Genomic DNA, 21,541 nt, shown 5'->3' with positions numbered 1-21,541 from the left:
TGTCCATCTTCAGTTTGCTCTCCAAATTATTCTTATAATCCTTTACATCACACCACCATGAGAGACTGTATTATAATTTTTGTAAGCCTAATCAGACCAAAACAGATATAGAAGGTGGTGTACAAAGAGATCAAATAATACATCTGACTTGGTGTAAGTTCCACATGCAGCATTCCCATACTATGATTATCGAATAGTACAAAAGAAGGTTGCTTTTTAATGCAGAAGAGCAGGAATTCTGCAGTCTGTATGAACCAATATATTTACTCGGGTATAACTTTTTAAATAACCTAAATGGTTGTTCCCTTTTTCCCAGAGATCACTTAACTTGGAGGGAATGGCTACAGATTCCTTACAATAAAGAGAAAATTTCCACACTTGCAACCAAACTATTAAGACAAGACAAAACAGAACCATTCATCCTGTTAAGAAGGTATCCAACTCAGTGATGGAATGAAATCTTCAGTAGAGATCTCTTCCTACAATCCTTTTCTCTTCCCAGGAAGGGGGATGAGGGGGAAGGCTGTTCTGCTTTAAAAAACACCCAAAAAACAGAAACACAGCCCAAACCAGAAGCCTCCATGGTGAGCTGTAGTTCACAACACCTTCCCTAAGATGACAAACAAATCCAAACCCCAAAGGCAGCACCCAGCTCATAGTTAAGGGATAGTTGTCCAATGTTTTCCCATGGATAACATCGTCTTTGTTTAACTTAGCATCTTGCCTCTGCTGATGCTGTATGATTGCTCAAAACATGCTTTTAATGTCAGCCTCTTTTACCAACCCAGATTTCCTCCCAGTAGATTCATAACTGGTGTTTCAGTTCTGTAGGTTCTAGAAAAGATGAACCACAGTGGACACTGGAGAAGATACAGCTGGAAGTTTTCTGTATGCTACTTGCAGAAACAAAAAATTAAATTGCCAGAAAATCCAGTGTATACTGTTTCAGCTCCTTTTCTGGAAGAAAAATATTTTGGCTCCTTAATTTAGGTAACTACTAAAAATATGAATGTAGTTGAGAACAGGGAAAGCAACCTTTAACAACCAGATAATCCAATATTCTTCAAAATGTAGTTAGCATGAGCTGGATGTGTCTGTCAGCTGTTGAAAGGTTTAGGCATACTCAGAGAGCACACCCAAAGAACAATTATCTTCAGGATGACATATCAGTGGTCTTATGTATTTGCTAAGAGTGCTAGACCTCCAGATACCACTGAAAAATAAAAAAAAAAGCTTCCACATCTTGCTATCAAGGTTTTATTATTATTTTTAAATTAGAGGGTGCCTAATCTGTCATATCTGATGAGCCTGAAAGCTTGTCACATCAATTCTTTACTAGTCAAATGAAGCAAATGAAGGGCACGTTATAAGATAGTCCAGAAAATCATCAACATTCTGACAAAAAATAAAAAAGAAAATCAGTTTTTAAGACCTCTCTTTCTCTGGCCTCAAAAGGAGCCACTCCATTATTCTGGCAGAGAGAGAGACCAGAAGAGTAGACAGCTGGCTGACATGCAGTCCAGATAACAGGAGGGTCATGCTGTTTTGGCAGGTGGCAGCATTCTGAAGAATGGGCAGAATTTACAAACACTGCTTCTTCACATGAATGCATCTGCCAGCCCACTGGTAGAGCAATGCATCTTTCTGTACGTGTCAGACTCCGCTCAGTTCATCTGGTACCCTCCTTGCAAAACAAGTTCACATAACTAAGATATCATGTGGCACTTCTGCAAGGCAAAAATATCGCATGCATTATTTCAAGACTGATCTGATGCGTATTTGGGACAATCCATAAAACCTGCTCAGCATTCCAGGTAATGGAAGGGGAAGCAACCTAACAGACAGCTCCAGCTGTGCAAAAGGATATCAATCAATGTGCAAGCAAAGTGCAAGGTCCCAGTCTTATATAGCAAGTCAGAGGGGTCTCTATCTGCTTTTCATGTGCATGAGTGGTAAGCTACTTTTCTCAGAATGCCATTTTTTTTTCCAATATGAGCAAAACTTTTCCGTTTTTGCCTCGTTTTTCTTTTCACTCATCTCCCTGCCTCACACACCTTTGCAAAATCCTATGTTTTAGAATTATCTTATACACCAATGCTGTGAAGAAACAAGAACACTGAGATTTTTTGCACTCTCTTGACAGAAATACAACTTCAAAGTTAATCTTCTGTAATGCATTTCACTATGTCCTCATCAGTAGAGGACAGTCACATGATTTCTGATCTGGTGTTATTTGGTATCTTAGATTTAGGTCAATATTTTTCATTCATAAGTCTTTATTGAAAACTCAGTTATCTCCCACTAAAATAATTTGACAGTTCACAGAATCAGAGAATTGTAGGGGGTGGAAGGGACCTCAAGAGATCATCAGGTCCAACCCCTCTGCTAAAGCAGGCTCCCTAGAGCAGGTTGCCCAGGTAGGCATCTAGACGGGCCTTCAATGTCTCCAGAGGAGACGACTCCACAACCTCCCTGGGCAGCCTGTTCCAGTGCTCCATCACCCTCACCGTGAAGAAGTTCTTTCGTATGTTGTTGCAGAACTTCCCGTGATCATTTATCAGTTTATCATGTTACTTTAAAAAAAAGCGATTACTCAAAAAAAAAAAAAAGCTTTAATAAGCATCACTGCTGTCAAAAAAGGCTAAAACACAAGTTCAAGAAACAGTTCTCTTGGTGAGTTGTCATATCAGTGCAGTTGAATTAATATTGATGTTGAAATTCTACATCCATGGCAAATGATGTATGTGTCTCTCTATATAAAACCAACACCTGTTTCACTTTTAAACTTAATTTTCTGTTCACCTGTCTCCTGTTACGTATGATAGCAGAATTTCAGCAGACCAGTTTGCCATTCTTATTCGGTTATTTGCAGAAAGATCTTCCAACCAGTATAGGAACAGAAGCTTTATTGCTGACTGCCTTAATTTTAAATCTATAAGTGAAATTTTAAACATCTGTAATTTAACTTACTGAAAATTATTTCTATCCCCTCAAAGAGCTAACATCTATTCTTCATCTCTTCAGAAAGGGATGCTTTCTCCGTTTGCTTTCCTGAGGGATTATAAAACCATATATTAACATATTCTTGACCACATGATAATAAGAATCATCTACTGCATTCCCAATAAACATTCGTAACTGGGGTTGAGGGACAGGAACGATTTTATTTATTTTTTCTTGTTTTTATCTTTCAAACATAATACTATTAACTTTTTCAAGATAGTTTCTCAAATGCCCTGGTGCCTAAGTTTCAAAATGCATGATAGCAGTCAACAGTTTGAATTATGGGTTTTTCTGGCGGGTGGTGGGGCTGTTTGTTCATTCATTTTTTCCTTACCTCTAAGAATCTTTGGAGCAGTATTCAAACTAAGAGTAAACTAAAGTTAGGTTTTTTTCATCAAAATTACAGTATAATGCAATTATCAAGGTGGGTTTTTTTTTTTTTTTTGGGGGGGTCTGTGGAACAACAGAAAAGATTACTGCATGTATCCAGTAGAAGTTTCCCCCTCTAGTATATAAACTATTTTCTGTATTAATATGCAAATACATTCCTATGTTTGGACATTTAAAAACTTTAGAATCATGAAGGCAAATTTTTACTTAAATTTCTATCTTAAAAACATTTTTTCTTTCATTCCATCTTTCACTCTCCTTTCAATAACGAGCAAGGCATGCATGTATCCTGAGCATCTTTTGCTAACGTGACACAGATACAAGAAGCCAAAGAGCAGACAAAGCAACAGAAATGGAAAAAATAACTACACCAGAAACCTAACAAGAAGTTGATAGCTAGTTGTTTTTCTTTTCTTAAGTAAAATAACAAGTATTTGAGTTATTCAAATGTGACAGGTAAGTGATAAGAGAAAATGATAAGAGAAAAGGTGTGTGCAACAAAACTTTCTTTGAGCTTTCTTTGCTGGGAGGCAACTGCAGTAATAACCAAGTGACTCAACCTCCTGCTAAAAAGGCTATTTCCATCTCTGCTTTTCAAAAGGATCCTTTTGCAGAAAATCCACACATCATTCAGCTTTACTGAATGTTGAAATGAAAAATAGATGCCTACTGTCACACAGCTATATTGATTATGAGTGAAAATGTGATCATTTTGCATTAACTTGCCCCACAGCACTGGAATTCCATCAAAGCATCAGAAGGAAATTAATGTTTTCATATAGTGCCTAAGAAAAATATGAGATGTTGTTCACTTTGCCCTCTAGACAAAGAGGTATATGCCAGTAGCTGAGAGGTAATAGCTTTGAGAACAGAACATGAATGCTAGACTTTTATTAAAATCATTATTTAATGTGCAAAAAAATAATGAAGCCATAGCCGTGGCATTTAAAACAAGCAATTTGTAGTCATTACATCTTAGATCATGAGGCTTATTTTGTAAAAAGACAGTCTCTTGAATTAAAAATTCATCAACTCCCCCAGATTATGTAGTCCTTTAAATGATGCCATTTCATACAGATTTATTCTAGCTAAACAAAGACCTAGTAAAGTGGCACACACAAAACATCTGTTTCACGGTTTTCTCTCCCAAAGGACCTTTCTTCTCCTTAGACTGTTGGAAATCTCACACTAGAGTTGACTAACGCATAGATATTTTAATAATTTTTCCTTCCAGGGACATTTGAGATCTTAACTCGCCATGATCTTCAACTACACTGTACAGTAAACTGAAAAAAATAATTTAAAAATCCAAGTTTATTCTCATTAGAATGGCAGACCACACAGAGAATAAGAGTGAAGATACTGGATATTAACAGGCTCAGACAGATACCCTTAATTGATTAACATTTAATCTATTATGACAAATAGATTCCTTTTTGATTGAAAAATAGGCAGTAAAAACCTGTTCCTCTCCAGGAATAATCCTGCTTAGAACTTGTGTAGCAAAGTGATGAAGCCCTATGTAACTGATGTTTGTTATTCTGCTTTATTTCAAAAAGCGTTAGGCTTCATTCTCGTTAAGCATGAAGTGACTTTTATTAAGTCATACAACAACATAGCACATGTAGATTTTAATGTTTTATATAATAAATCTTTTGGAAAAATCACTATAGCCTGACAAGAAGTTACAAGGTAGAACATTTGTTTTGTCTTACTAGTGAGAGACTTTACTGTGTAACTTTGAGAAATTTAAATGAAATGTACACGTGTTAACAGCAGGAGAACAAAAATGCACCGCACATTTTGACTGCTTCCTGCTTCAAGACTTCTTTAATTATCCTTTGAGCTATAGCAGTGTCATCCCTTTTGAAAAGGGCATTGAAAGAGTCTCAGTTCCTCCCATAAATTAATTTAACGTATGGACTTGAATCGGCATGTAACACCACCTGTAATTTAATTTTTGTATGCTGAATAGGTATGCTGATTTCAACCCCACTTCTCTTTTCAACAGAAACCGTACATTTAAATTAACTTGTTTCAGAGTACGTCCCCTGTCTTCCAAATATCTATATTCAAAACACCTCTCCCATGGAGCATTCCACTTATAACAACAACTTGTTTTTTTTCCTATAAGCTTCTTGTGATCTCTACACCTACTAAATAAGATTTTGAGCACGGGATAGCAAGGGTCTAACTGTTTTATTAAGGGACTAAAACACAAGATGCATTACTACACTTTCCCTCTTAATAAAAAGCTTGCTCGTTAGCTTTATCTGCCAACAACTGTCTCTCCAAGATTCAGAGACTTATCCCCAGATGCCTTTGGTACATAAAGATTAAGTGAATACCTTTGGTTGGGTTAACAGAAGTTTCACAGAACCCTACAATGTTTCAGGAAACTTCCCAGGAAGCCTAGATCTATATGCAAAGCCAACAGACCTCACATTCACTGAATTGCTGTTTTCCAGAGATTTATGCAAAACTGTAGAATTTATTTAAAAAGTATTTTCCAATTTAAAGACAGAAGACTGTGGGAATCTTCAAGATATCTCCAATATATGCAGTCTGTATGATGTACAAATTTAATCAGAACAAGCCTCAAACCACCAGAAGTACAACAGCTTGCTTGTAACAATAACCATTTCAGGAACTTGAAAATAAAGGATGGCCATCATGACAGGTGGTTGACTGAAAAGATAATAAAATCAGGTGCTTTGTTTAGGTTACTGATAAGTTTTTAATAATCAAATTGTACTTTTGGATGGATATTGGTATTATGTAAAATCAATTTGGTATATATAATGAAACATACCACTTAAAGCAAAAATGAAAGTTAAGAAATTTAAAGTCTCTAAATGGAAAGAGAATCTCATAGTTACTGCACATTACTTCAATTTGAAAAAATTGACAATGAAGTCCCCATAACCCTGCACAAACTCGGAAGTGCTATTGTATAGGCATCGCTGACCATTAATTCCTTACTTCATTAGTTTGTTACTCAAAGTTGGCATCTTTAAAGCAAATATGAATATAATCTCTACCCATTACAGAGAAATTAAGAGAACAGCCAACGAACCTCAATGCTTCAGGAAATGAAGCCCTAATTAGAGGCTGTTGAAGAGTTTCAAGTCTGGACAACATTCCTCCTCAAATTGTTGTTATTTATTCTGACATTAGTGGTAGCTTTGTCTCCAAATTTCTGAATTTATCTGCAGAGTTGAGAAAACATGCTGAATGTGAAAGCATTATCTGTATGATTAAAAAGGGAGCTTTCTCAACTGGAAGAGCTTGATGCCTTTTCAGGGAGAACAGGCAGGCTTCTGTCATCTTCAGAACAGTTTTGCCTGCCAGCTACTGTTTCACCACAACTTAAGTTGAATACTTATATTCAAACCCAAAGCATCCTTCCTCAATAACTCTCCATCCTCTATGGATGTTTAACAAGGCTCTGAATCCTCCAGTGTAAGAATGTATTTCAAGCTTCATATGCTCTTCATCTTATTCACCTGCTTCTCTCACCTGCAGTTATATGACCCCAGGCTAAGGCAGGCAGGCTTTGTATGACAGGGTCACTGCTCTTTTAAAAGAAGCATCTTTACATGTAATGCAAACAGCACACAGATGAAGGTCTGCTTCCTTACTGCCAACAGTTTCTTGATGATTTGCACTGTTTACTTTCTTTAATGCCTAAATTCAAGCTAAATATTAAAATTATGTTCTTTCTTGCAAATTCAATGTGGGAATTCTAAGCTAGTAAGCACAAAAAATATTAAAGGAGTTGAGCATTCAAATGAAAAATAAAATTATTTTTAAAAGTCATGAAAAGTTGTTTATTCAGTAAAAGCAAACAGTGGATTGTCAGGCAGGCTTTTTTTAATCCTCAGTACATTCTTTCTTCTACATTGTGCTCACCTTTTCTCCCAAAGCCCAGCAAACATTTGAAATGATTATGTATTCAAGAATGGTCTATTTGCTGAAAGAAAGACAAATACTTCTTTAGCTTGAAACTCAATTTGTGGTTGAATGACTAATGTCATCTAGGTCTTGCAATTACATAAGTTTGGATGTCACCCTGGGGGTTTGGGTTGTCATGCCATTGCAAGTACACACATTTCTTCTCCATTCAGTACACAACAGGGTATGTTTCCCTAGACAGAGTACAGGCTCCCTCTATAGTTACAGTCTAGCAATCAACATTGTCAGGTCTGGCTGGTACAGCTTTCTTTTAAATAGTTTCTTTATTGTAAAAGGAAACAAAGAGCAGCCATTCCTGCATAACCTGTTGCATCATCTCTTCCAGCAACAGTTAACATTGGCTGATGCTCAATCACGCTTACTTTTTCAGAGGTACTTAAGTTGCTAAAAATAACCCTAAAGTATACAACAAAAAGTGATTAACAAAATACAGGATTTATATTTGGTAACTTTGATCAAGTTTTGCTTCACATTAACATTTCAGGTGAAGTCAACTTCATCATTCTCATCAATACAGTACAAATATCAGTCTTAATTAACAAGCTGTTCATACCTTTTGTTCTCTTTCCTCCAAGTTATTTTTATATATCAGCCCAGTTGTTCTGGACAGATGAGCCATATTTAAGTTCCCGACCTCTGAACTTCAAATGTTTGGCTAGCATGCTGGATATGTAAATGAAAGTGCTGGATTAGCATGTGCTTCTGACAGCTACGCTCACAGGGAGGGATATGCTGAAGACTAGGAGAAGCAGTGAAGAAAGTTTCCTCATCTGCATCTCATCTACCCTTGACAGCCTGAGTGCTTCTACTCCACCTTATGGCAAAGTCACACAGGCCAGTTTAAATCCCTACACTCAGCTGTTGACCTTTGCTCCACGATGGACCAAAAGCATTTGCTCAGCTAGGGACACTTAAGAAGGTGTTTTAGAAACAGACCCTTATTCCTGTGGGCAATGACATGCACCTTGATGAAAGCTCATGTGAGATCACTTTTAGTTCCTTCCAGGGAAGAGTCAAAGAGATTCAAGTACCTAAAAGGGCCTTTAAAATAATATGTCTAACTTCACTGGATCTCAGTGAGAAACCAACAAATAAACTTGAGATGTATCAAAGAGCAGAAACTCCGATTGCCTCAGTACCTACTTCCCTCCCAGCCTGCAGCAAGTGGAGTATTGCAGAGCTACACAGATTTCCCACCAAAGTAATTTCTGCCCCATCTCAAGTACTGAGGGCCTCTTCCTAAGCATCTGCCATGGATTGGGCTCTGAGGCTGCTAAGCCTCCAGCGATGACCTTCCCAATCTGGTGGAATGCTCCTGGGGCCACATCCAGAAATAACCCATCCCTCTGTGACATCTCTGAGCTTCACAAGCCTCGTTCACTGCAGCATGAACCCTCATGCTACCATCCATTTACTTTTAGCACTTACACTTTGTCATCTGCTACCTCAGCTGGTACATCCCTATCACAGTGTCTCACAGCAGATACCTGAACAGACTCCTTCCAGCACAATAGGTCTTTTACAGTTAAGGCATCCTCAGTGTTGTATCCATAAGACACAAGAAGCTAACTTATGGTTCTGCTCCAGTTTGCGGGCCTGCTTGAGGTTACACATTCATGAGTAAGACATTTTTCAAACCTTGATTAACCCCTCACGAGTGAGCTTTCTGTACCCCAGGAACACCACCAACACCAGCAAGTCACGTGCAGACAGAGGGGCTGGCAGGAAAAAATTTCTAGATCCTCAGTAATACTGCTAAAGACTGAAAATTAAATATATTTATATATATAAATATTTTACAACTGCCATTTCATTTGCCCGCTCACAAGTGAAAATAATAATTGCTAGAACTTTAATACTAATTGTTATTTTGTATTTACTGGGGGCACCTAGTTCCCTACAGCTTGGTGTATTTTCCTGGATGGTGCTAAAATTCACAAAAGCCAGAAGCTTGTCTGTGTTCCAATTCACCCCCAACAAGAAAAATAAAGTTCCTTGAAGGGTATCAATCTATTTCTTAACAAAAGTAGGATGTAAACCACTGTAGTATCATCAGCAAGTCTTTCTGCCTTCTGCTGTCTTGCAGGAATTGTAAGTATATCCCCCTTGTTATACATGTATGTTGCAGTTACCTTAAAAAGCCATTTAAAAATACAAAGCTAAACAAAATAACACTAATAATAATAAATATCAAAGTGCAAAATCTGATCTCAAAGTGTGAATGTTGTCAATGAATTATAATATCTGCCAAACAGCTTCGCTAATACAGTCACTTCAGTTTTCTTGTCATCTTCCACAGGACACAACTCAGCAAATAAGCAGCAAAGGGTATCCAACAAGACAACCTTAGCCATTTTTATGGCAAAATGCCTACCTAAAAAGGGGAAAAAGCTTATATTAGCATCCAAACAACAACAACAACAAATAAAAAAAAAAAAGAGCTGGTCAGCACTCAGCAGTCTCAGCCTCAACATTGCTCCATTGGTTGTGTTTGTTACTTCTGCAATAGACAGAAGTTTAATCTTTACTCACAAAGCATGGCATTTTTGCAGATCACACAAAGCTGGAGAGAGCAGTTGACTCACAGGAGGGGTGTGCCATTCAGAGGGGCCCCAAGAGGCTAAAGGAGTCAGGCGACGCAAACCTTATCAAGTTCAACAAGGAGTGCAAAGCCTGCGCTTGTGGAGGAATAAAGCCCCATGTACCTGCACAGGCTGGGGGCAAACCAGCTGGAAAGCAGATGGGCAGAGAAGGCCCTGGTGCTCCTGGTGGCACCAGGCTGACCATAAGCCAGGAATACTCCTTTGCAGCAAAGAATGCCAAACATTCCTTGGGGCTGATTCCTTGGGGCTGCATTAAGCAGAGTATAGCCATCAGGTCAAGGGAGGTGATTCTTCCCTTCTGCTCAGCTCCAGTGAGGAACATCTGGACTGCTGTGCTCCCCAGTACAAAGAGAAACAGGAACATACTGGGATGAGACCAGGGAAGGGCCACAAAGATGATTAAAGGACTGAAACATCTTACTGGCTGAGAGCTGGGGACTGTACAGCCTGGAACTGAGAAGTCCCAGGGGCATCTTATCCACCCGTAATAAATACCTGAGAGTAAAGAAAAGGGAGTCAAACTCTTTTCAGGGGTGCCAAGTGACAGGACAAGAAGCAACAGGCAGAAAATGAAATAAAGGAAATTTCACCTAAAAATAAGAAAGCATTTTTATACTGTGCATTTGGCCAGACACTATCACAAGGGCTGCAGAGTCTCCATCCTTGCTGATATTCAAAACCCAGCTGGACACAGCTCTGGCAACCCTGGCTCTGAGCATGGGCTTGGACTAGACGATCTCGAGAAACACCTTCTTGCCTCAGAAATCAGACCAACACAGCATGGTTATCTGTCTCAGTTTAGCCTGTTTCTGCCATCCTGACAATGATTACTGTAAGCTATGCTTACTGTGAGTGAGACATCAAAAGTTGGTTGAAGAAAACAAAAAATGTGTTTGCACACCACAAAAAAAAAGTCAATGAGGCCACTTCTATGAGACAATACCTAGAATTAGGCAACAGAGAATTTTTCTTTCTCCAACAGGAGTAAGTGGACTCTTCATCCAAAACAGGAGAAACAGTTGTTCATTGCTTGAACATCTTAATATTTCCAGTTTTAGGGAAATAAATGAACAAATCCCTAATGTGTTAATATTCCTAAGAATCACAAGCTCATCTAAAATATTTCTCCACATCGACTAGGAATGAACAAGCCTTAGGAAATTCCTGCTGAAGCAGTAAGCTGCACCATCCAACCAGACCAGTCTACAACTTGGCATCTAAAGTACAACAAAACAAAGAAGTACTTTGAACTCCTGTCAGAAACAGCTTAACAATTGTATTTCTGAGACAAAAAAGAAAGGTAGTCTTACACCCATGAGCCCGTGCTTGTATACTACCCACTAGTACAAGTCCTTGATTGAATAAGGTTCTGTATTCAATCCATGAATAACATTCATGTTTTACATATGAAATTATTCCCTTTCTACTAGTAGCATCGCTAGAAATATTATTGACACTTACATCATAGCACCTCTGTTTTCTGTATTTCAGAAACCATCTCATGACAGCAAAGTCGGCATCATCCACATAATCACTCTTCCAGTCATCACCTAATTTCCCTTAGATAACATTGCAAGTCTTGCAGATGAAGTTATCAGCATACAACATAAATACAAGAAGCCCCTAAAAACATATTGCATTGTAGCAAACAGTTGTAAGCTAGATTTGACAGGAGAAATATTGGCTGTTCTGATGTCTGGAAATGTATTCAGTAGTCTTCCTTGATGATTAATATTTCCCACATGTAAAAAGCTTGCATAAAAGACCAAGCAACAGCTGTAATTTACTGAAGGAGGTAGGACAGCTCAGCAGTAGAAGCCATCCAGGTTGTAAAATGACAGTGTATTAGTAGTTCCCATCCATTTAATTACAGTTTAAACTTTCCGATCTGACACAGTAATAAATTGAAAAATGCTGCATTACTGGCTATTTTTTTTTTGTCCTTCTCGAAGACAGATGTTGTACATGGTATACTGTGGACCTTTTCCATCTCTTCTTTTCTTTCTAGTTATTGCCTGGCTAACAGGATGTTTCATTTTAATGAAAAATACATTAGTGCATTAAGATAAGGTCATCAGTTGTTAAGTTAAATGCAATTTCTGTAATAAAATTAATTGTATAGCCCACATAAAATTCTTTATGTGGGTTAAACACTTTTAATTACTACCTGAATTTCATTCAACTGAATGTATAAGTGGAGTATTCCCCTATAAAAAGAATGCATACACTGTAAAATGTCTTTACAGTTCTTTATGACATGCCTTCTCTATGTTATACTATAACACAGTAAGTGGCCATTAATGTTAAAGGCTATATAAGTCTCTTGAGCAAGTCTGAGGGGAAGGAGGCAGGTGAAAGAACTAGAAGGCTATGCAGCCCATGAAAACCCATGGGTTTGAGGGTGGCCCTTTACCCACTAGAGGTCTCCCGCAACCTTCTGTGCAAATCCCAGATTCAGGTTCCAACAAGAGGACAACATTGCTTATTCTACATACACAAACAACACAGGAGTAGTATTAGTTTTGAAGGAGACTAAAGGCTCATTCCCATGCAAGAAGAAGGAAAGCATACTCGTATTATCTAGGGAACAGGGGTGTCCAGCTCCTAATAGAGGGCAGCAAATCCCGCTTCTCAACCCAGGTGAGAGCTTTCAAGACAGCAAACACGGGCCTGAAGCAGCTAATTTTGACCAGCCTTATTTGAACGGCAACCCAAAACCATGGTGAGCCAAGAGCCAAGGTATTAGGTGTGTAGGTGCACATTTGCCTGCAGATGTTTGCCAAAATATGCGAGTTGTTACTTCACTTTACTGCAGAAAAAAGTAATGTTTCTATACTTAACTGTTATTTCTGTTTTGCACAGTGGCTCGCAATGTGGACAAAATACGAAATAAAATACATTTGCACTTCTGTCCTTATTTAGCTATATACAAGCCTATTTTTTTTTTCTAGATACTAGAAAAGTATCCAAGCAACAGGTATCACGGAGACATAGAATACTTTAGGTTAGAAAAAACTGACCCTCTGGTCCAACCCTCTGCTCACAGCAAGTCATCCAACTAGCTGAGGTTGCTCAAGGCTGTGTAAAGTTTGTCTTGGAATATTTTTAAGAATGGGGAATCCACAGCATGTCTGGACACTCTGGCATATAACATTGTAAAATGGAAAACATTTCATGCAGTTACTTGTAAATCCTGCTCTATTTCATGTATATATCATACATTATCCTCACTGTAGCTGAACTTTGAGCACAGGCAGGCCATCTCTCAGATTAGTGTAGTAACCTTGGGCTATTAAAAATGTGCTCAATAATATTTTAAAACTTGCATGAAGTGGAACAGCTCACACTTGAAAGATGACATCAGGACGACCATCTCAATAGTTATGAACTTATTCTGAAATGCAGGACAAAACACTAAAATTCTCCATCCCATTCAAAAGCAGGGATTCAAGCCTTGATCTTCTACATCCTTGATAGCTTAGATGGTTGTTAAAGGACTTAATCTATTACGTTTCAGGAATGGTGCATTGTCCCTTTTTAAAATCCATACAGCATGAAGTAGTTTGTATAGAATAAGGGACTTTTTTTAACTATTTTTTTTTAATTCATCTCCCGAACCTCCAAAATAATCAAATATTAATTCACCTCATTTTACATTTAACAACATAATGATAGGCTCTGGGACTTGACCCATGGATTTATGGTTTAATTCAAGGTACATCCTTCCTCTAGAATATTGTTATGCCTACAACTCAATGTACATTATTCAATCCACTGATTTATGAAAACAATACTCCTATACTAGAGTGTTTTTCCATATTTCAAAATCAGATTAAATTTGGCATTTTATGGTCTCTTCATTTTAACTGAACTGGATTGTGTCAACAAAAAATATCTTCCTACATAGAAAAGAGAATTATTTTAATTAAAGGAAGCTTTGAAAATACTTCCTTATTGTAGACTCAGATCCAATCATTATATTAACTGATTGTATAATATTCTATAACAGAAAAAGTTAATACAAGCATCTTTTTCTAGATTGTTCTTCATTGTGCTAAGAGAAGTGTACTTTACCTAAAAAAAAAAGACAAAAAAAGCACCCACTTTAATTTGTTTCAGATTTTTTACACATTGGGGTCATTTTTGGAAGCTCTTCTTCCTTCCTTCACTCATTAAGTCAAAAATCAAGTGTACAAGTTTGTGGTACTAGTTCTGAAATTTTAACTACATTGCTAAGTTAAAAACTAATGAAATAAAATTTCATAGCAGCAGCAGCAGCCAGCACAGATTATTTTCTATTTGAAAAATATCAGTCCTAGAGGATTTCATTAAATTGTTTAAACCTAACAGGTGTTTCAAGAATTATTCATGTTTATAGGCAAGTCTAACAAGATTGTTACACATTCAAAAGATTTTTAAAACTCCACCCACATCCTTTTGGCTGCAATACATTCTCATTCCCTTACCAAATTACTGTCATTTGGCTACTTCCTTTTGGTCTCTTGCCCAGAATAATTTATCCAAACAAAATTTCACAGGTGCAAGATTTACAGAGCAAAATATATTTTAGACATTTTTAATAATCTGCAAGCTTTCTGCCCATAGTGTTCTTTAATAAAGTTTGAATCTCCATACATTTTTGCCAAGGCTGTTCAGTTATACTTAGATCTGAAAACTTTGGATGTTTTATCAACTATACCAATTTCTCTTGCTCATTGTAAAATTACACTGATCCACAAAAAAAAAAAAAAAAAAAAAAAAAGACCTATAAGAATTCTGTAATATGCTCTCCTTTTTAAAAATAATTTATTTTTGCTTGTGACTGAAATGGCTAGTACCATGAAAGTATTGTAGTGTTTTCCAAAACATCGGAAACTATTTCAAAAGCATACTAGTAAAGACAGAGGTTCGCAGACAGCTTCTACATTAACAGATTATATTCACTCTACCATTAGTGAAATTTGCATATGAACATGCAGACTTGTGTGAGCAGAAGCAGGGAGGCCTTGGCCTGATTGAAAATCCCAACTTTTTTTCCCCCTAATCCGTTGCCACCCCTTCTCCAGCCTAAAACGTTTCAAGGCTTTCAAAGTCAAGCTGCATTGTTCTCACCGTGAAGGACAATGCAATGAATATGAACCTAAATATATTTCAAGTGAAATTGTATTTGTTTTCATATATATTCTTTCCTTCGGATTTTTGACACTCCAGGATTTGCAAGATTGCCGAGGACCTCAGCCCTGTGTTTAGTTTTCAAAAAAGCATCTCTGACTACAGGTTCCATTTTAAACAGAAACCAGCTCTGAGCTCTGGAGGAAGCTATCCTGTGCTTCACACAGCAATGCTTCCTAGCTTTTATTACACCCAAAATGATACAGAACCTGAAGACACCAACACTGTAGCAAGCCTTCTCAAGAATCAAGTGACACAGGTGAAAAGTTATGTGCACCAGCACCACCTAGCGATAGCTACAATGCTAAGGCTCAACTGTGCTTAGCAGTTTTCTAAGTGTCTTTTTGTGTGTTCATTAAGTAGCACAGAAAACCATAAAGTACTTTAGGCTGTGTAAACCCAACACCCTGTAATTGCCCAGCATTGGCAACCGTGAAACTCACTATTGCCACTGCCAGTACCACAACACAAAGCCTGTGGCCTGTTCTCATAAGCTTGTGTCTGAGGCTTGCATTGCTTAAATTTGACTTGGGTGGAGCTTCGTTTTTGCTCAATTTAGATATAAATAACAATGCCTCTTCTCATCAGCTGGCTACAGCTTTATTCTACTTTTGCTTCCCACTGCAGGGTACAAAACCAGATTTATACAGGTGTAGTCACAAGCAGTTATTTTGCTCAGAATGAGATATTTGTGACCAACACAAAAAGCCTAGTATCTAACAGACATAAACACACACTAAAAATAGTATATTCAGTTGCAAAAGTTGCAAACAAGCGTATGAAAATGTATGAAACATTAACAAACATACAAATGACCAAGTGGGTCCTATAGTGAGTGTCCTACCACTTCCCACCAGATTGAACCCACAGAGCTGATTTCACATTTCACTTCTAAAGAAATTTGATTCAGGCATCAGATCAAAAACGCTACCAAAAGTTTCTGAGAGCAAAAATCCTGTGAGAAGGCCTGCTGTCATCACCACTGACTACTACAGGAATATCAGTTTCCTTGGGTACCTGCTACATACCTAGGAGGGATATTTCTAGAAGTACCTGCCAAAGTTTGAGAGTACAGGGCTACAGGCTGGGTTTGGAGCCCCAGAAGTGCTTAGCACAGTCTGCCTGCCCACTGCATCTTCAGCAGATACAAATGCTCAAAAACAAAACAAAACAAAAAAAAACCTTCCAACAAAATTCCAACCAGGGCTATCCCGCTGCTGATCTCATGCGGTTGACAGACCTGCTGTAAATTGATAAATTAGTTTTTTGGGAAGGTAATAGATTTCTCCAGAGATATGACAGATTGCTCTCTTCTTCAGCTTCCCATATATTTATGAACATATTTGTTCAGGACAGGACTACAAACCTAAGCTCATGATGAACTGTGTTAATTTTCTAGTCTCAAAAGAGCAGCAAAGCAGCAAACCTGGTCACTGTCTTTGATCTTCTTTACTTGTAGACAAGCTGTAAGAGATTAAGCTCATTTCCCATTACTTAACCACTTAAAGTGATACTCTAAGATTCCCCAAGGGTAAATGCATTAGCTACTGATCGGTCAGGGCTTTTTATTTTATTTTTTATTATTTTAAGGAGATTGTTAGATTTATAGAATACTGTTAGCTTAGATGGTCTGGATTAGAATTTCAGAAAATCCTTTGATAATTTAGTGGCATAAAAATATCCTGCTTCTATCAATGTGTGGAGAGAATTCATATGGCTACTTTAAGTACCATTTAAACTGATCATTTTTATGATTGTTTTTTCTTCTCGAATTTTAGATTATGTAAATAAGAATAGTCAGCAAGTTGAATTAAATTCTTTGATTAATGTTGTGCTGTACAGTAATAACTTAAGATAAAGGGGTGCAAAGCTTCGCACCATTTCCCTACATACTCTATGTCTGCTGTATCCTAGCTCCAGTTGTATTAAGCTCCAGAGTTTCTCAGTCTAGGAAATAATTGATTCCTCAAGAATACTGCCTGCATAGTTCCCAAAATACCTGTATATATATTCAACCTAACTGCATTTATATATTTATAGAACTGTTACATTCTTCCCAGAAAAGCCATATGAAGGCTAAGGAAAAGGAGGAAGTAAAGAAGTTGGGTTTTTTGTTTGTTTGTTTTTCTTTTTTCTTGTTGCTGTCGTCATCATCACCCACCCTCCCCTCTGCCCCAATCCTAGACAGTGACAAGCATATAATATAGCACTGGCAAATATACAGGATTACTGCTAGACTCCCATTAAAGGCACTCTAACATCTTCATCTAGTCAAATATGTTCTCCAAATAAGATTATGTTATACAGAGCAAATGAATGTTATATTGCTGATTATAGCATGAAACCATAGTTGTGTTTTTTTGTTTGTTTGTTTTTAACCTGAGAAGTCTGCAATGGTTCAGGATAGTAATTGAAGTTGCACATTTTGCATTAAGTGACCTTCTTTCAAGGTCTTACAGAATAATTCATCTCTAAAATGACCATTCTATGATAAACAAAAAACTACCACACAAAAGGTCAGTACTGGTTAGATCGTGTAAACGTTTGTAAGACCATTCTTAAAAATCACAATATTCAAGCATTTCCAACAGCCTTTCAAGTAGATCTTCTTTTAACTCAAGAAAACTTTCTTGCTAATACCCCTAAAGAAGTCTTCTTTGAGAGGTGTGACTCGATAATCACTAAAACATACCCATGCAAATCCCAGGCTTAGTGCTTGTAATGATATGGTACAAAAACTGGCACAGCAATTCCCCTTTCCTATTCTTAGGGAGATCACACCTAAGAGAAAGTCTTAGTAAGAGGAGCCATTGCCTTTGTCCTTCATAAATGTAACACTGAAACTGAGAGTCACAAGCACTCAGGGAACTGTTACTGGATCTAAACTGGAAATATAGTCATGTCTGAAAAAAATATTTTAAAAAAGACTTTAAACCATATCAATATTATTCATTTAAGTTTCATTATTTCCAGGGGAACTCAGATATTTTCTGAAAACATACACAACACATTTATCTTGTGCAGCACTGAATAACTGTCTGAATTTAGGTCTTAGGGAGCAAAGAGGGAGGGGAAGTGAAGAGAGGGTGGGAAGGGAAGAGAGAGGGAATAAGCTTGAGAGTAAGTCTTACAACTAAGAGTTCCCACACCTCTAATTAAATTAGGACCATCATATTTCATTTATCCCTGTTAGTAAGATGAGTGGAAGTCACAACTGCCATCTGCATAAGAAAGAAGTCATCAAGTTAACAACGTGGTAAGTTATTGTCAATTTGCTCTTCAACATGGAGCAAAAGGAAAAAACTGCATCAAGGTAAATAAAATGAATTATTACTAACTGTAAGCAATCTTACCTTTAGGACAGGATGTAATAGGTTTGAAGCAGTAAAGGAACCAGTAAAAACAATAAAAGTGGGCATAAAAATTACTAACCTTCTCGGTCCAAATAAATGAAAGCAGGTAGTAAAGAAGGTATCAATAGTTCGGAGCAACACAATGCCTTATAATAAGGACTATGCAGTGTAAACATCTGAAGTCTAAGCAAACTTTTAGCTCTGTTACTATTTCTAAAAGGATTGAGTTGTCATTATTTTGCCAGTTATTTCTGTGAAAGTACTGCAAACAGCCTCCCTGTCCTACTTCATTGATTTTACAAAAACAAACAAAAAAAAAAAAAAAAAAAAAAAAAAAAACAGATGATTTAAGAAAGCAGAACACCATAACCTTCAGGAAAGATCAAAATATTTCAGCTGTCAGCTAAGTTCACTGTTTTTCTCTGTCACCCATTTCGCACAGCCCCTCCCATACCTTGAGTCAGGCCAGCTCTTCCTCCCAGCTCCCAAGTGAGGGTGAGGGAAAGCAGGAGCACAAGAGCCCTGCCCAGCAGCTGTGCCTCTGGCTCCCAGCATGGCCATGACAACCCAGAGAAATTGCAGCTTAAACCTACTGCAGGAACAACTGCTTTTGAAGTCCTAGAACTGACTCAGAATCAGGCTTAAAATACAACATGTTGCCGTGCCCTATTAATCATTTAGCTTTCCTTTGTTTTACCCTTCAATTTCTTTAATCTAGACAATATTGTTAAAATGAATTAAAAAAAAAAAAAGATTTGCATCATAGTAAAGAAGTTTCTAGACTGATAAAATGAAGTTTGCATGAGTTGTTACAACAAAACCATATTCCAAAAAAAATCATGAACAGCAGTAAGGAACTATGAAGAGGTCCACAGTACGTGTATTTAACTTCCTAATTGGGCCATAAAAGTGCAAATTTAATAAGGCCATTTCTAAACCAATAATAGCAAAATTGGAACATTATTTGATTTTTGAGGCAAGGCAAGTTTATAAAAGCCGATGTGATTATAATGATGCTGGAAAGAGCAGTTGTCTGAAATCATTTGGGACACTCTTGGAGGTCAGGGGACAGTTTGTAAGTGTACAAACTTGCATCAACCTTGAAATTTAAAGCCAATCACCAGAAGTGTACCAATACTGTGTTCTGTCAAAGGAAGTTAGTAGTCGAGTACAGGAGTAACCCGTTACTACATCTGTAGTATTTGCCTCCACTAGGGGAATTGAAGTCTGCTGCGTTTCAAGTGGTCTCCTATTTGTTTGCTAGGTTTTATTTCTTTCTTTTCTGAGAGCTGGCTTTTCAGTCTCTTGACCAGTAAGTTGAATTAGAAAAAGGCTTCAGGAATCAAAAAAAAAAAAAAAAAATTGTGAGAAATCTTATTTTCTTTACATAAAAGATCAAATAAGAATGCCTTTCTGTTCCAGAAATCAGATATGATTTAAAAGGATTCCTCGCTCCCCAGCAGGAGGAAACTGTTCCAAACCTCTACAAGAGAGACCAGCACAACTTCTCGACGCTGTGATCCTCATTTTTATTCTGGATTTAGACAGGGGACTAAAATTTCCAAGTGTTCAGTTAACCATGCTGGTAACAACCCTTGAGTTATTCTGAAGTAAAGCTCTCTTATTTGGCCTAATGTTGCGAGTCTTCTTCCTGACTAACTCCCATGAAAACTGCTAAGCATACCAGAGACATCAGAGCAGCAATAGTCAGAAATGGCAAAGTTCTCACATTTACTGTGAGAAAAACAAAATAAGATGCTTCTTTTCAAGATGGATGGATGCAGGAAGGAGAAAAAGCAGCACCACACCAGAGACAGAGTTTAATATAGAACTGAACCTCAACAAAATGTTTCCCTTCAGTTCAATATACAAAAATTAAGTCTTTCATTTTGTATGATGCAAAAAGTTTGACTCATCTCTGAAAATGTTGAAAACAGATTTACATTAAATTTTATTTTTCTTTCACAAATCAAAATAACCCTTTTATTTTTCAACACAGGTGGCATAGAAGACCAATGATTATTGCTTTGGTCTCTTAAATTTCTCCCTTGAAGAAAAATTCAGATTTTGGTCTGTATCTATGGAATTTTTTCATAGTATAGTGCTTGTTTTCTAATATGTACTTAGTCATAAAAATCAGTCTTAACACAATTCTTCTGAGCTTTATAATTCTAATTCTGTGTAAGAAACATTAATTTGATAGTTTTGACTCAGCTGATGGGTTTACTCAAGTAGATATTACTGCACAATTATTTTTGTACTTCCTCATCTGCCTGCTTCTCTCCCTGTTCTGACTATAAACTTAGATTGCGGGCTAGGCCAGGGATCTTTTGTTTGCTTTGTTAGAATTTTGAGTGATATATAAATATATATATATATGTATTTACTTATTTAATCACAAACCTGCCCCCTGTTTTGGATTCTTTGGATAAGAAGAGTTCACAGAAGTAATAACTGCCATTTTAGAGTTAACTGTAATGCTTGTCTACAATAACTCATAACGTGAAGGAGAGTAGACAAATACAAAGCATACTTCAAGTACGAGAATTAATAATCAAGAGGATTAAAAATTAACCTGTGACTGCTTTTGTCATTCATCTAAGCTTTTTATTTCACCTTCCTTTACCACATACGACATTAATTGCCTCAGTACTTCAAGTTATTTGTGTATAATTGCAGGTACCCAGGAATACCTGTATTTCATAGATAGCCCAGCTTCCCTCATAGATAGGGTTCATAGATAGCCTTGAGCATCAGCAACTCCAACAACTTCAAAAAGTTAAGACAAAAAGAAGGGGTTGTTATAGATTACCCTATTCCTTGTTCATTTACTTACCTTCCCACTTCAGTTCTTGTGTTCATGTCACTACTATTCAACCAAATTAAAAGACAAAGTCAGCAGTAGACATGAACTATTTCACCTGAAGATCTTAACTGATTTGTTTTCTGCTCCTGCATTCAGTCTGTGCATCTGCTATAGAAGAATACAGTACTCAGAATACTTGAAAAAGTTGTCCATTATCAGACTACAGTGTAAGGCATTTT

The 21,541-nt window shown here is 37.2% G+C and overlaps 1 protein-coding gene across 25 annotated transcripts in view; it reads right to left on the bottom strand.

Annotated features, from left to right (window-relative positions):
- LOC310892792 (uncharacterized protein) overlaps positions 1–21,541 on the bottom strand; it is a 332,085-nt gene that overhangs the window by 239,121 nt on the left and 71,423 nt on the right. For 5 of the 25 annotated variants that reach the window (XR_014578416.1, XR_014578417.1, XR_014578418.1 and 2 more), the window contains exon 1: positions 18,576–18,940. The exons of 14 other annotated variants lie outside the window; for them this stretch is intronic. Coding sequence is in view for 1 of the 11 variants with exons in the window: in XM_083821025.1 (XP_083677151.1) it covers positions 9,579–9,742 (164 nt within the window). In the remaining 10 variants the exon portion in view is untranslated. 6 more of the 25 variants (XR_014578449.1, XR_014578450.1, XR_014578451.1 and 3 more) reach the window with 3 other exon arrangements.

The sequence above is a fragment of the Anser anser genome (assembly GCF_964211835.1).
Source record: "Anser anser genome assembly, chromosome: 1".
NCBI classification, from domain to species: Eukaryota; Metazoa; Chordata; class Aves; order Anseriformes; family Anatidae; genus Anser; species Anser anser.
Note: the sequence above shows the minus strand (reverse complement) of the source record. Positions and strands in the feature narration are given on the sequence as shown.